We start from the raw sequence: 13,452 nt of genomic DNA on the forward strand, positions 1-13,452 counted from the left end.
CAAAGACGAAATTTTTTAAATTATGCTTACCTATCACATTTCATCTAAACCCAGTTGGTTTTGGCTTAGTGTGTCCTCTGGAAGCTCTGCAGCAGTCGCAATCCATGGTTTATGGCATACAAACGGGGAACCAGGCCACTCAGCCGCATTTTGCGAGGAAGGAAATTCCAAGTTGCATATTCCGGTCCCAGGAAAAACCACAAGGTCCCGCCACCAGTTCATGTCAAACTGCTTTATTACATCTTAAATAACAGTACATTTTAATATAGGATCTATCTTGCATCCAGCTTTCTTGAAGTACACCGACTTTAAAATTAAATACAAAAAGTGAAGGAATCGGGGTGCAGAGGAAGCTCTACAAGATTTATCTCAAGGGGAGGGGGGCGAGGGAAGAGGAAAGAGGGTGATTTAAAAAAATCCAAAAAACCCCCCCAAAATTCAAGATGCCAAATCCAGGCCTAAAAAATAATAATAATTAAAAAAAATGCACGATTACAGCACATTTTGTACAGAATGCTGCGGGGGTGGGGGTGGGGGAATGCAAGAGAGTGAAAAGGAAATGGATTAAAAATCACGGCTGCTGCTGCTGCTGCAAAAAAGGGGCAGGCTAGGAGGAGAGGAAGAATTGAAAAGTTTATCCAAACAATTTGCTGTCCCAAGGCTCATCAACTTTCAAAATGCAAAGCCAGAAAAGGGCTTAATTGGATGGGTTTTGACCGTTTTTTCTTCTCCTTCCTCGACCCCAGATATGAATCTCAGTGAGTGTTCAAACAGCTGGCTTTTTGCTTTCAATGGGTGTTTTTTTGGGCAGGGGGAAGGAGTAGGGGAAAAACATATTAAAAATAACGACCATCAGCCTACTTCCAGATGTGCAAAAGCCTGGAGACTTTTCATTCTTCGGTTGAATCCGTTTTATGCACCCCAGTAGCGGCAGTAAGGAAAATCAGCAATGGTTACAGCTGCTTGCTTGCTCTCTCACTCATTTTTTTTTAAAAAAAGGAAAGGATTAGGTTATTTCTCGAAAAAAAAAACCACAAGAGAAGGACGTCTTAGTTTTATTATGCACTTCAGCGTTTCTACAGCATGCGATTCTAAGAGTAATCCAGTCCCAATTGGCAAATCCCAAACGTCCCTTCCCCTCCCTTTCCATCATAATTGTTTAATTTAGGAAGAAAAAAAAAATCCTTTCATTTAAAAAAAAAAATCAATTTGGATCTTGCTTCAGACCCAGGCACTGGGTTGGTTTGGGGGTGTTTTTTCCCCCCAGCCCTGCTCCTGAAACCCCAGTCCACCAAATCCAGTTGTTTATTGAGATTATGGGATAGTCTTCGGTGTTAATAAATCAAACAAAACAGATAGGAAATGAAAAATGCCCAGCGAGGTGAGATTGGGGCTAGGAAAAATAAAAATAGGGAACATATTTTTTTTTGTTACCCATAGAAGTGAAAAGTTGGGGTTTTTTTAAAAAAAGAAAAACATTCAATACCGTGTACAGAGTGTGCTTGGTTATCTTCTTAACATTATCATATATATGCAATATTTGTGCAACAATTTGTGACATTAAGACAGAATTTTTTTTCTAAAAAAAAAGAAGAAAAAAAGAAAACCCAGGGAATAAATTTACAGCATTAACAAGCCCAGAAAAATCTGGGTTGGGACTCTTTTCTCAAAGTTGGACCATGAAAAGCAAATTGCATTTTTTTTAAAAAAAAAAGGAAAAAAAAATAAAATTTTTAAAAAAGGGAAATGGGAAATGGAAACATGGACCAAAAAAAAGGGGGGACATATCGATCTTGCTACGAACGCGACTTCTAAGTTTTGAAAAGGAGATTAAAACGAAGCCTTCCCGCTGTAACCCATAAAGTCAGTATTGATTTGCCATTTTTTTTAAAACTACAGTGAAACGGAAAAGGTTATCTTGCTTCACAAGCTGTTTCGTTTTCCTTATTTATCTATCATCATTTACTTCGCTTTAAGTTTTGCCCCGGCATGCTTACACGAACGTGTGGTTTCTTTTTAAGTTTTTTTTTTCCCTCGTTTTTTTTCCCTCGTTTTGTTTCTCTAGACAAACCAAACTTAAAAAAAAAAACAAAACGTGGTCCCCAATGGAATGCACAATTTTGATCTCTTTTGCTATCACTGGTGTAACAACCGCGGGGTGATTCCTCCTTGAGAGAGAATTGTGCTCTTTGCTTCGGCGAACGAGAGACGTGAAAAGATCTTGCCCTTTGGTGGTGGGGTAGGAAGGGGGGGGGGAGGAAAAAAGGAGAGGCAGGGAGGGGGGGATCCAAGTTAGTATATTGAGTTGGATACATTATTTTAAACTTTCAACCGTTGGGGGAAAAAAAATCTTCCGATCAGCGGGGAGTTCACGGACTGTCCTGCCAGAGGAGAGAGAGAGAGAGAGAGAGAGAGAGAAAACAAACAAACCTTGGTTAGGTCCTGGAAGCAAAGCCATTGGGATATCTAAATCTATAGGCAGTCAAAATTTCTGCTGCTAAGTTTTGCTCCATTTCATGACCTTCCTTGCCACTGTTGTTAAGTTGCTAAGTTAGTGACACGTCTCAAGCACAGGGCAGAGAGATGGGCGAGGAGCGGCCTATTTCCCGCTCTGGACTTAGCATCCCTGAAATTAGAACTGCCTCGTTTCTAAGCAGAAATCCCTGATGATCATTTGATAGAATGATGTTTTCCCTGCCCCTAAGAGGTAGATGAGGCAAGGATGAGGCTCAACTCCTGGGCTATCTTCTGCACAAAAAAAAAAGCTATGGAAGTGGTCTGCCTCCCCGACCCCGTAATTCGCTTTAGAGTAAAGATGGGAGCAGATTCTGGCATGGTTTTCCAGCCCGCTGCCTTGGGGAAGGGGAGCGTGGGAATGGGTACCTACAGGCTTCAGTTCCAGATCTTCAGGAAGCTATCCCACGATCCTGTTGCCACCGCCATGCCATCGTCAGTCACTCCTAAGCAGCTGACACGGTTATCGTGGCCAGCTAAGACTCCTGCCGGGGGGGGGGAGAGGAGAGGAGAATGAAACCCAACACGGGAGGAGAGTTGCAGGATAGCCCAGAAGCAAATATATACACGCAGTCATGTCATAAGCATGTGTGTGTGCAGGTAGGTAGGAAGGAAGGAAGGAAGGAAGGAAGGAAGGAAGGAAGGAAGGAAGGAAGGAAGGAAGGAAGGAAGGAAAGGAAGGAAGGGAGGGAGGGAGGGAGGGAAGCAAGGAAGGAAGCAAGGAAGGAGAAAATAACTATGAGTGGCTGAATCTGCTCAAGGATTTTATATCATTCATTCATTCATCCATCCATCCATCCATCCATCCATCCATTCACCTCCCTCCCTCCCACTCCATATTGATGGTTTCACCCTTCCCATTCGGGATCTTCTTCCCCAGCCACGTGCCCTCCCCACCCCACCCCCCCGTTTTGCCCTCCACAAAAAGGGCAGCCACGCCTGACCTGCTCTATCCGCTTTGAGCGTGTCCCACACGTTGCAGTTGAAGTCGTCGTAACCGGCGAGCAGGAGACGCCCGCTCTTGGAGAACGCTACGGAGGTGATGCCACAGATGATGTTGTCGTGGGAGTAAACCATGAGCTCTTGGTCGGCACGGAGATCAAACAGCCGACAGGTGGCGTCATCGGAGCCGGTGGCGAAAGCGTTGCCATTGGGGAAGAACTGGGCAGGGAAAAGGAAATGGGTTTATTATCACGAGGGTGGCTTTTTTTGTTCTCCTGCACTGCCACAGGACATAAGACCACCTGCACTGGCTACAGCGGTGATGTCATGATCTAATAGATAGATAGGTAGATAGATAGATAGATAGATGATAGGATGATAAGAGATAGATAGACAGACAGATAGACAGACAGATAAGACAGACACAGAGAGAGTAGACAGATAGCGTCTCACCCCCTGCCACCTTCATACGTACACAAATGGCATTGATGTCGGACTCGTGGCCGGTGAAGGTCTGCCTGCACATCCCTTCCCGGACATCCCACAGCTTGGCTGAGGCATCGCAGGCACCAGACACGAAACACTTGGAATCCGGAGCGAGGGATAAGCTCATAACATCCCCGGTGTGGCCGGTAAAGGTGGTGGTTTGCTGTCCGGTTTCTATGTCCCACAGGGCGCTGTGGCAGTGCAGGAGAAGAAAAAAGCCGCCGTCAGAACAACTGAGTTAAGTCTTCTAAGGCTATCTCCCCCACCCGCCTCCCTTAGCTCTCCGCTGGATTCATGCACACAAACGCCGTTAGTTTATGGACAGGTCCGCTCACAGGCCTTAAAAAGACCCGCCTTTATTTTCAATTTTTATTCATGTATTTTTTTTAAAAAAGCAGGCATCTTCATTATCTGAAGGGGTTTATAAGAGGCCAACGCTCTGTAGGCTGCTGGGACAGAGCAGGGCGATCCCAGCCTTCAGAGCGAAGCAGGGCCGTTGATGTGAGATAGACGGACGCCTGCATCGGTCTACAGGAATGGAAGCGGGGATTGAGAGGGGGAAAAGGCATTCATTCTAGGCCAAGCAGGAGAGAAACCGCCTTCTTTGACTATCATAAAAGTCTTGAGAGTGAATCTGGGGGGAAAGGACCCCCTTTTTCCTAGGGATAATCAAGAGGGGGATTGGCGGCAAATCCGGCAGGGGTTGTGACTCCTAATAGCAACAGGCAGAAGCTTTTGGGACACTAAAAACAAACCCTCTGCTTGAGCATTATTTGTGCTCAGAACGGCCTCCTCCTTCCATTTTATGTTTCTGCAGGATTTCAAGCCTGGCAAGGGAGAACCGTATTTCGACCGGGGAAAAAATTGCAACCTTTTGTTGAGTACGCAACCCGCCCCACACTCGTGCTACCAAGTCTGGATCTTACCAAGTGGTATCTCCAGAGCTGGTCACAATCTGATTATCATCCACAAACCGGCAACAGGACAAATAGCCTGAAAGAGAGAAAGTGAGGGATGGGGGCCCAGACCTTCGAGTCAGTCCAAACAAGAAACCCAAATCATGAGGACTAGCACTGCTAAGGTTACAGTAACAGAATCTTGAAACTCCGAAAGCATGACCAACCCCTCTCTTGCTTTTACAGGTAGCCCTCAACTTGCAAGAGGTTGTTTAGTTACAGCAGCCCTGGGGAAAGTTGACTTATGACCGTTTTTCACACTTATGACCACTGCACCGTTCCTTGGCCTTGCAATCAAAACCAGGCCACTTGGCAACTGGCTCCTATTTGTGGCGACCTCCCGGCAAGCAAAGTCAAAGGGGAAGCTTAGGATTCGCTTAAGCAAGACAAGTCATAAAACGGGGCAAACAGTCGCAAGTCGAGGACGACCTGTACTTTCCAGGGAAGTCATCTCCCACCTCATTTCAACAAGTGAGCCAGGGCGTCTCAGGACAGGATCTGGTCCAGCGAGATATCGCAGGATACCTTCAATACACCAAAAGCCGGAGGGGGAAAATGGTGACAGCCCTTCCGCCATAAACCCTTTTCCCATCCCTCCTGGCTTCAAGTCAGACTTATTCAGGAAATGCCCAAATCTCACCTGCAGACCTGGCCGGATTTATAAATATCTCTTGGCTGCTGTTGTAACCTCGGCTCCCCCACCCGCCCGCCCTCCCCGGGGGGCTGTTTTCACAGAGCTGCTTTTAGTCTCCATCCGAAAAGCCTGCAGCAGTGCGAAGCCAGCAGGACGCACAAGTTTGCTGGGTTGCGTGTGTCTATGTCTTTTGAGGACCCCCAAAGGTTTTCCGGAACCAAGCTGGCAAGTGGGAGGAAGAGTCTCTGAGCTGAGTTGCACCTTCCCAAGTCTTTTAATTTTTAATTTTATTTTTATTTTTATTTTTTGCAAACAGAAAGAAGAGAGTTAAAAATAGGGGCCGTTGGATGTCCTAGTGAGCAAGTGGGCTTCTTTGCTTGGGAGAGGATTTGTGTTACCTGACAACTCCATAGTTTAAGAAGCTGCGTAGAACAGAGACGGGTTCTGGCCACCTCTAGGGACCGGGGCCCCGAGGAAGGGTGCAAAATTCTCCCTGTGCTGTGCTAGGATATATTAAAATAATCTGTGCTGATGGCCCCACCTTTAGGCATCAAATGACTGACACTTATACCCTGCCTTTCCTGTAGAACAGAGGCGTCAAGGCAACTTTACAGAGTTCAACTCCCAGAATTCCGTAAGAAGGCAACTGCAACTGTGCAGGATTTCTTCGCAAAACAATTTTTCAACCCCCCAGGTGTATTTGCGTCACTTCACACCTTCACACCTGATCTCTGCAAGAACAACAAACGTTCCCAAAGGAATCTCACGCAAACCAGAACGATCAAAAAAAGCCGGCGCTGGCTGTCCTCAGTCCCTTTTAAAACCAGATGCCCAAAACCGAGATTCCTATTCCATCCGCTTATCCTCTTAAACCTTCCGTCGTTTTTATTAGCATTCTGAAATTAGTAACCCCCGAATTTTGTTGAATGGCCTGCAAGTGGACAGATGTTGACTCAGAGATATTAGAATTTCTCTGGATAATCACGCTAAGCCTATTATGACAAAAGTGAGATTATCATCTTTTTACTAGCACTCGGGGGGGAGACACCCCCCCAAGCTATTTGGCATATTGAACAGCTTAATCTCTTGGGACAGATGAACTCACCCAACGAACAAGCTGATGGCATTTCCAAGGACGCAGCACCACCCAGAGATCAAAGGAACTGAATCTGGATGGGAGATGGATGTTACCTGTGTGGCCGGCCAGCTCACGGCTTACTCGGACGTTGCCTTCGCGTGTTTTCAAGTTGTAAATGGAACAAATGTTATCGAGACCACCGCAGGCCACGTAGTTTCCGGAAGGGGCGTATGCGCAGGTCATGACCCAAGAGGAACGCAAAGGGATGGCATGGACCTAGCAAAAATACGGATAATTTTTGCATCAAATTTTTGGAGAAAACACACGTCTGATAAGACAGCTCTATTGGGTACTTTGGAGAACTTTGAGAAAACGTAGTGATGGGGGGAGACAAATAAGTAGCTCCTCTGCAACGTTGCAAACAAGGAGTAATTTCTATTTCCTGATAGAATCCCCTGTTTTCCACCCAGCCAGAAGCTTTTAAATGTAATATGTATCTATTGCCAGCAGCAGATGCTAAACTTGTCCATGGCTTAAAGAAATAATTACTTTTAGTTTGCAACTAAAGAAGTAAAGAGTGTGTATCTTAACTCTAAGGCAGACTGAAAAGAACACAGGCTTATGGAACAAAGTAGCGATGAAGTGTCTTTCTTTGAATTGATCTGCAATTCAACAACAACAAGGAAACTGGTTCGGCTCTCACCTTGTTCGTGGTGTAGCTGTCCCAGATGATCAGTTTTCCATCTTGTGATGCACTAACAAGCAGCCTAGAAGGACAGACAAGGGAGAATAAATGTGTGTGTTTTTTTGCTAATCATACAGTGAACTGGTCCAGATTGGCCTCAATCAGTTGATCAAATCCTTCACAAGAGTTTCCCAGCAAGCCACATCACCCTAGCTTCATTCCAGGAACCGTGTCAGTTGCTCCTGCACTGCTTAAACCCCGAAGCTTTGAGTGCAGAAATCTGTGCGTCTTTTTTTATTAAATGGCCATTTAACAACCCAAACTGAGTCACGGGAAACACCTGTACAGTTAATCCTCAAATCACGCCCACAATTGGGGTCAGAACCTCCACGGCTAAGCAAAGCAGTTGCTAAGGGAGTCACCCTCAATTCTACAACCTTTTCGGCCATTAAGTGAATCACTACGGTCACTGAGCAAAGCACACCGTCGTTCTGCAAACTGACCTTCACCCGCTGACTTTGCTTATTGGAAGTTGGCGATCATGTGACCCTGGGACACACGCCCACCGTCATAAATCCATGCCCGAATTTTGACCTTGTGACGTAAGGGGAGATACGACGATTGCATGTCACCTTGGAATGGCCACTAAATGAAAAGTTGCCTGTTGAGAACCATCTATATTATATAAGGCTGAACCTGGGAAAGTGTACTGATCAAAATGGATCGGAATTGATCTGAAAGCAACTGGGATGGATGGATCTGCTGGCATTTCCACCTTCTCAGATCTTTTCTGTGGGATTAACAAAACCCCAGCAATCTCCAAAGTGCCGAACACGGATTGTAGTATTTTATGGCGCAGCTCTATTTATTACCGCACTGCATGCTATATATTGAATCTGCGTATTTTAAATGGTGTTTGTCAACTTTACTTATATATTAGTGTTTTAACTTTAAGCCTGTTCTACGTTCGAATTCTGTTCTGACATAGTTAATAAACATCATTTTTTTAAAAAAAAGAGTTAACGCAGATTATTTGACTTGAAGAAACAAACTCAAGTCATTAGTTAAGATTCTTTTCCTTAGATTAAAAACAGCCCCGTCCAATTCAGCTTCGGTCAATTCAGGGGAAGGGGGGGGGGAGGAAAAGGGCTACTGCCTTTCTGAAGAACAAGTTCAGTTCTCTGTCAACAAAGAAGAATAAATGTTAACTTTACTTGTCAGCATCGCTTAATATTCTGGGTTCTGCAGCAGGAAAGCACAATTACAAAACTCAATAATGACTAGGGTGGCTTTGCTTAAATAACTCTTTCCTCGCCGCGTTTGTGTTTCAGAGCTTTGCCTGAAAGCTCCGTGCAAAAAAACATTAACTGACCCGAAGCTCTCGCCGACATCCCACCAATATGGCCGTATACCACGTACGTCCTTGACTTACAACCACTCGTTTAGTGACCGTTCAAAATTCCAACAGTGCTGGAAAAAAGCAGCCTGCAGCTGGTCCCCAGGCTAACAGCCATTCCTGCTGTCACGTAATCAGAATTTAGGTGCTTGGCAACTGGCCAGTATTTACTACGGCCGCAGTGTCCCAGGGTCACGTGATCACCATCTGACACGCTCCCGGCCGGTTTCCGACAACGAGAACAGTCAATGGGGGAAGCCAGATTCCCTTAACAACTGCCTGATTCACTTAACAACTGCACTGATTTGCTGGTCACCCGTGACAAAAAACAAAAAAAGCTTGCAAAATTGGGGCACAACTCAACTTCACAACTGCAGTGGAAATCCTGGTCCCAATTAAGGTTGTAATTAGAGGACTTAACTCATCAATCGAGGAAAAGAGCCGATGTGAAGCAGAACAGACTGGTCACTGGCTATCTCAGGACTCTGTTCTGACTCACCCATTCTTCCCACTTTCCTTCTATCTCTCCCCCCACCCCTCTCTCCGCTTCCCTCTTCTGATGATGATGAGGAGGAGGAGGAATCCTTGGTCCCCAGCCTTGTTGGGGACAACCTGCGCAGCCCAGGGAACTTACCTGGAATCGGTTCCCCAGTGCATTGCATAAATTTTGGCCAAGTGTCCTCGCAAAGTTCTTCTAGTACGCATCTGAATACGACCCACAGGATCAATGTTGGCTGTGATCTGAAGAGAAGAATTGCAGATAATCTGTCAACACTACCCAAAGGGGTGTGTGTGTGTGTGTGTGTGTGTGTGTGTGTGTGTGTGTGTGTGTGTGACAGAGAAAGAGAGAGGGAGGGAGAAAGGGCGGGGAAGGAGAGAGAAAAGAGAGAGGGAAGGAGGAAGGATACGCTATAGGAGGGGTGTCCAAACCTGGCAAATATAAGACCCTTGGACTTCAACTCCCAGAATTCCCTAGCCACCCATGCTGGCTGCAGGATTCTGGGAGCTGAAGTCCACAAGTCAGTGGCCAAGGCTGGCCACCCCTGACCTATAGTATGAGGTAATAGTAAAAGGGTTGTATGTCTGCAAGAGTCTTAGTATCGCAAACTATTAACAGCTCAGGGGAACTTGTTAAAACCTGAAGGTGTCACAAAAAGGTTTGGCTGCCCAAAATAAGCAGACTTTCTAAGAAACCGCTTGTAAAAAAGGAAACAGCCTTCAACGCCGCCGTTTCCTCGTAATGTGGCCAAGTAAACACAAAGGCTTGTATTTCGGTGACATGGCAATCAGAGCACTGGAGGTTTGTAGCATAAACACCACAGGGGCAACAATATATGTCTTGCATATTTGCGCTGTCTCCGTAATCCAGAAAGCAGAATGTCCCCTTTTCTTTCCCCCCCCTTTAAAACTTTTTGTCGCTTAGCAAAATGTATGCTGCTTTCTGGAAGCAAGATTCATGGCTAACTCTTGGGCTGTTCGACTTCTAAGCCTAGTTTGAAGAGGGCAAACTGATCAGAGCCCCTTAAGTTATCATTAAGGGGGGGAAAAACGAGAGCATTTTTTTTTAAAAAAAAATTGGGGTTCGTGGACAGCCAACGAGAAAAGTCTCAAGGAAGGCTAATTTCATAGGTGACTGCAACAAGATTATTATATGCCCAAAGACGGAGAAATATTGAAATACCCAAATCAGAGAAATGGACTGTAAATATGGCAGGATGAGCACAGAGGCCACTGTCTGTTTAGTCAGGGGAAAAAAAAACAATACAGGGAGTCCTCGGCTTACTAGCATTTGTTTAGTGACTGTTCGAAGTTACAACAACACTGAAAATAAGACTTAGGACCATTGTTCACACTTGTGAACGTTACAGCATCACTAACAATTGCTTTGGTTAGCAACGGAAATTTGGGGCTCAACTGTGGCCATACCAAAAGGAGTACCCTGTATGCCATTTTCAAGGGCCACAAAATGCTTTGGTTAAGTTTCTCTCTCTCTCTCTCTCACACACACACACACACAGAGGCGCAGATCTTACCTGGGCCAAGGTAGCGTCGGCACACGCTTTCCTAGCATCCTGTAAGAAAGAACAAAACAACGTGTGAATGCTTGCAGAGGAGAAACAAACGAACAAAACCCGACAAAAAATTAACCCCCCCTTTTTTTTTGCCTGCTCTCGTTTTAAAACGACTGTTAGCCGTCCACGGGATGCATCCTGACCGGGAAAACGCATAAATAAATACCTGGGAGGAGGGATTTATCGGAAGCTTATAATCTGCTGAGAATTTAGAAAGCCTGTTAGAGGCAGCATCTCCCTCCATCAAATGGCGAAAAGGGCGATTAGGACGAACGGGAGGACGGGCGCAAAAGGCTTCAGACAAGCTAAGCTGGATAATCTCTTTAGGAAACCCCTTTACGCTGGGCATCGCAAGCAGCTTCAAGCTGCACAGTGCCCACGTTCGGGCAAATGTTAAAACAGCCACTCCAAATTTTATCCCGTTACTCTAAGTCGGGGTTAAGAGGGAATGCCATGATAGGTTGCAATCCGGCGGAATAGGTTTAAGTACAATTCTGCAGCTCAAGGATTAGAATTTAAGGCAATATGTCTTGTCAATCATATAGCGATCTATAGCAATATTTTCCATGTTGGTCTGAGGAGTCCTGTAGCCGGCATGTGTTCTGGGAGTTGAAGGCCACACATCTTAAAATGCCTAAGGTTGGGAAACACTGCTTGAGAAGTAGGAAATCTGAGATCCAGACAGAATTTTCCCCCAAAAGCTTCTGCTGGATTTTGACTCGGATTTTCAGCGCAGATTGTTTCGTGCTTGACATATTGATATCAGAGAAATCAGTTTATTGCGTCCTTGATGTTCTCCAAGCTCGGTTGCATTCCCACAGGCGTTTCATTGTCCAACTAGGTAACACCATCCGTGCTCGAGGGAGTGAGGTTTGCTCTCTCCTTCCGGCACTGATGATGTCACCTAGCTGGGTCATGAAATGTCTGCAAGAAAACCACCCAGCTCAAAGGGCACCAAAGACCCCACAGTTCAACCTTGAGCTACAACTAGTCTCTTCAATTGGTAAATCAGCTTATCTTCCCTCCACCCAATGCCTTCATCCATGGGCAAAAAGGGGATGATACACTTGTAGACCAAGTCACGTGTAGTGAGATAAGTTGCCATATTGCCCCAGTATCAATCTACAAATCCGTAACATTTTTTTTTAAAAAAATAATACTTTGTAGCTTTCAAATTCAAAACAGAATATTTTTTCCCTATGTGGAGACTGTTAAGATATCTAGGGTTTACTACCACCCGTTCGGCCTGGGATGGTGGAGGCAGGCTGGGCCAATAAATGGGTTTAAATGGTCTTTGAAATGGTGCTACAATGTCGTCCTGCCCTATGTTGCGACCACCAACTTAGCAAAATCATTTGGGAGATCAAACATTGTTTGTGCCATAAGGGGCATTTAGAAGGGATGGGGGTTTCACATCACAGGATTTTATTCTGCTGGGAGAGAGAGTAGGTAAGTAAAGGGTGGCATAAGCATCACGTATGTATTTCCCCCCCAAACCCAAACCTTTGAAAATTCTATAAACCAAAAGTTGATCTCCCTGAAGAAAGAGAGGAAAGAAGTTAATACATACTCTGATTTGGTTTTTTAGTTGTTCAGCCTCCTGGCGTAACTGATCGAGCTCACTCATCTTCCCGCCCTAAAGGTGTGCAGCTCTGACACTCCTTAGAAGCTTAAAAACCTGCAAAATAAATAAACAGTGCCATAAAACAGAGTGAACCAAATACTCATACCGACATGCACATCCCGAAATCTCGGGTTACATAACAAGGCAGTCCTCAACTTACGGCAATTGAGCCCAAAGCTTCTGTTGCTAAGCGAGACGTGTGTTGAGCGGGTTTCACCCCATTTTACGCTTTTTCTGGCCACCGTTGTTAAGCGAGTCACTGCAGCTGTTACGTGAATCTGGCTGCGTCACTGACTTTGCTTGCCAGAAGGTTCCAAAAGGGGAGTCACATGACCCACCCAATTCACAACAGGCTTAAAAGCATCACGATCCCTTGGAGATGGGACCCAACGGCTGGCAAACATCGGAATGGGCTTCTTTGAAACAAGATGCTCAGTATGAATTAGCCTCTGAAACTTGGTCACTAAATGAACTGTCGCAAGTTGAGGACTACGTGCATTAGAAATAATTTCTGTCAAGTCTTTTGCTTCGCTTCAAAAGTGGCTAAGAGTGCCAAATCTTTTGTTTAAAATACTTGGAAAAAAAAATCATTTAGTTGGGAAACACATAGTAAAGAATACAATGATTCAAAAACATGATTCAGTGCCTTCCTCTGTATGTATGTATGTATATATATATATATATATGTAGATCTAGAGTCTCGGGTTTCTTCCCGCGTTCCTTTCATCTTCAGAAAGTTGTGGCGACGTTTCGACGAAATCCCATCCGTCATCATCAGGCCGGAGTGTTCCTCCTGCTGCTTCCAGGAGCATTGCTGGATTTCGTCGAAACGTCGCCACAACTTTCTGAAGATGAAAGGAACGCGGGAAGAAACCCGAGACTCTAGATCTACACATACAGACACCCGCGAGAATCTACGAAAACATATATATATATATATATATATATATATATATATATATATATATATATATATATATATATATATATATATATATATGCCTGTTAGGCAAAAGGATAGTTTTTAACAGATGCTTAAATAGTGGTTAAAAAGTGAATTATGGC

The 13,452-nt window shown here is 44.9% G+C and overlaps 1 protein-coding gene across 5 annotated transcripts in view; it reads right to left on the minus strand.

Moving 5' to 3' along the window:
• Positions 1 to 217: 217 nt before the first annotated feature.
• GNB1 (G protein subunit beta 1) overlaps positions 218 to 13,452 on the minus strand; it is a 30,472-nt gene continuing 17,237 nt past the window's right edge. For 4 of the 5 annotated variants that reach the window (XM_081341436.1, XM_081341437.1, XM_081341439.1 and 1 more), the window contains exons 2-11: positions 12,334 to 12,441; positions 10,725 to 10,763; positions 9,326 to 9,432; positions 7,314 to 7,377; positions 6,724 to 6,886; positions 4,869 to 4,935; positions 3,932 to 4,133; positions 3,459 to 3,675; positions 2,888 to 2,999; positions 218 to 2,381 (exon numbers count right to left, since the gene is read on the minus strand). In XM_081341436.1, coding sequence (XP_081197562.1) covers positions 2,893 to 2,999; positions 3,459 to 3,675; positions 3,932 to 4,133; positions 4,869 to 4,935; positions 6,724 to 6,886; positions 7,314 to 7,377; positions 9,326 to 9,432; positions 10,725 to 10,763; positions 12,334 to 12,390 — 1,023 coding nt within the window. In that variant the 5' untranslated portion in view covers positions 12,391 to 12,441 and the 3' untranslated portion in view covers positions 218 to 2,381; positions 2,888 to 2,892. Of the gene's footprint in view, positions 2,382 to 2,887; positions 3,000 to 3,458; positions 3,676 to 3,931; positions 4,134 to 4,868; positions 4,936 to 6,723; positions 6,887 to 7,313; positions 7,378 to 9,325; positions 9,433 to 10,724; positions 10,764 to 12,333; positions 12,442 to 12,547; positions 12,790 to 13,452 lie in introns of those variants that run through there. The other variant, XM_081341440.1, reaches the window with a different exon arrangement.

The sequence above is a fragment of the Vipera berus genome, assembly GCF_964194415.1.
Source record: "Vipera berus genome assembly, chromosome: 17".
NCBI lineage: Eukaryota > Metazoa > Chordata > Lepidosauria > Squamata > Viperidae > Vipera > Vipera berus.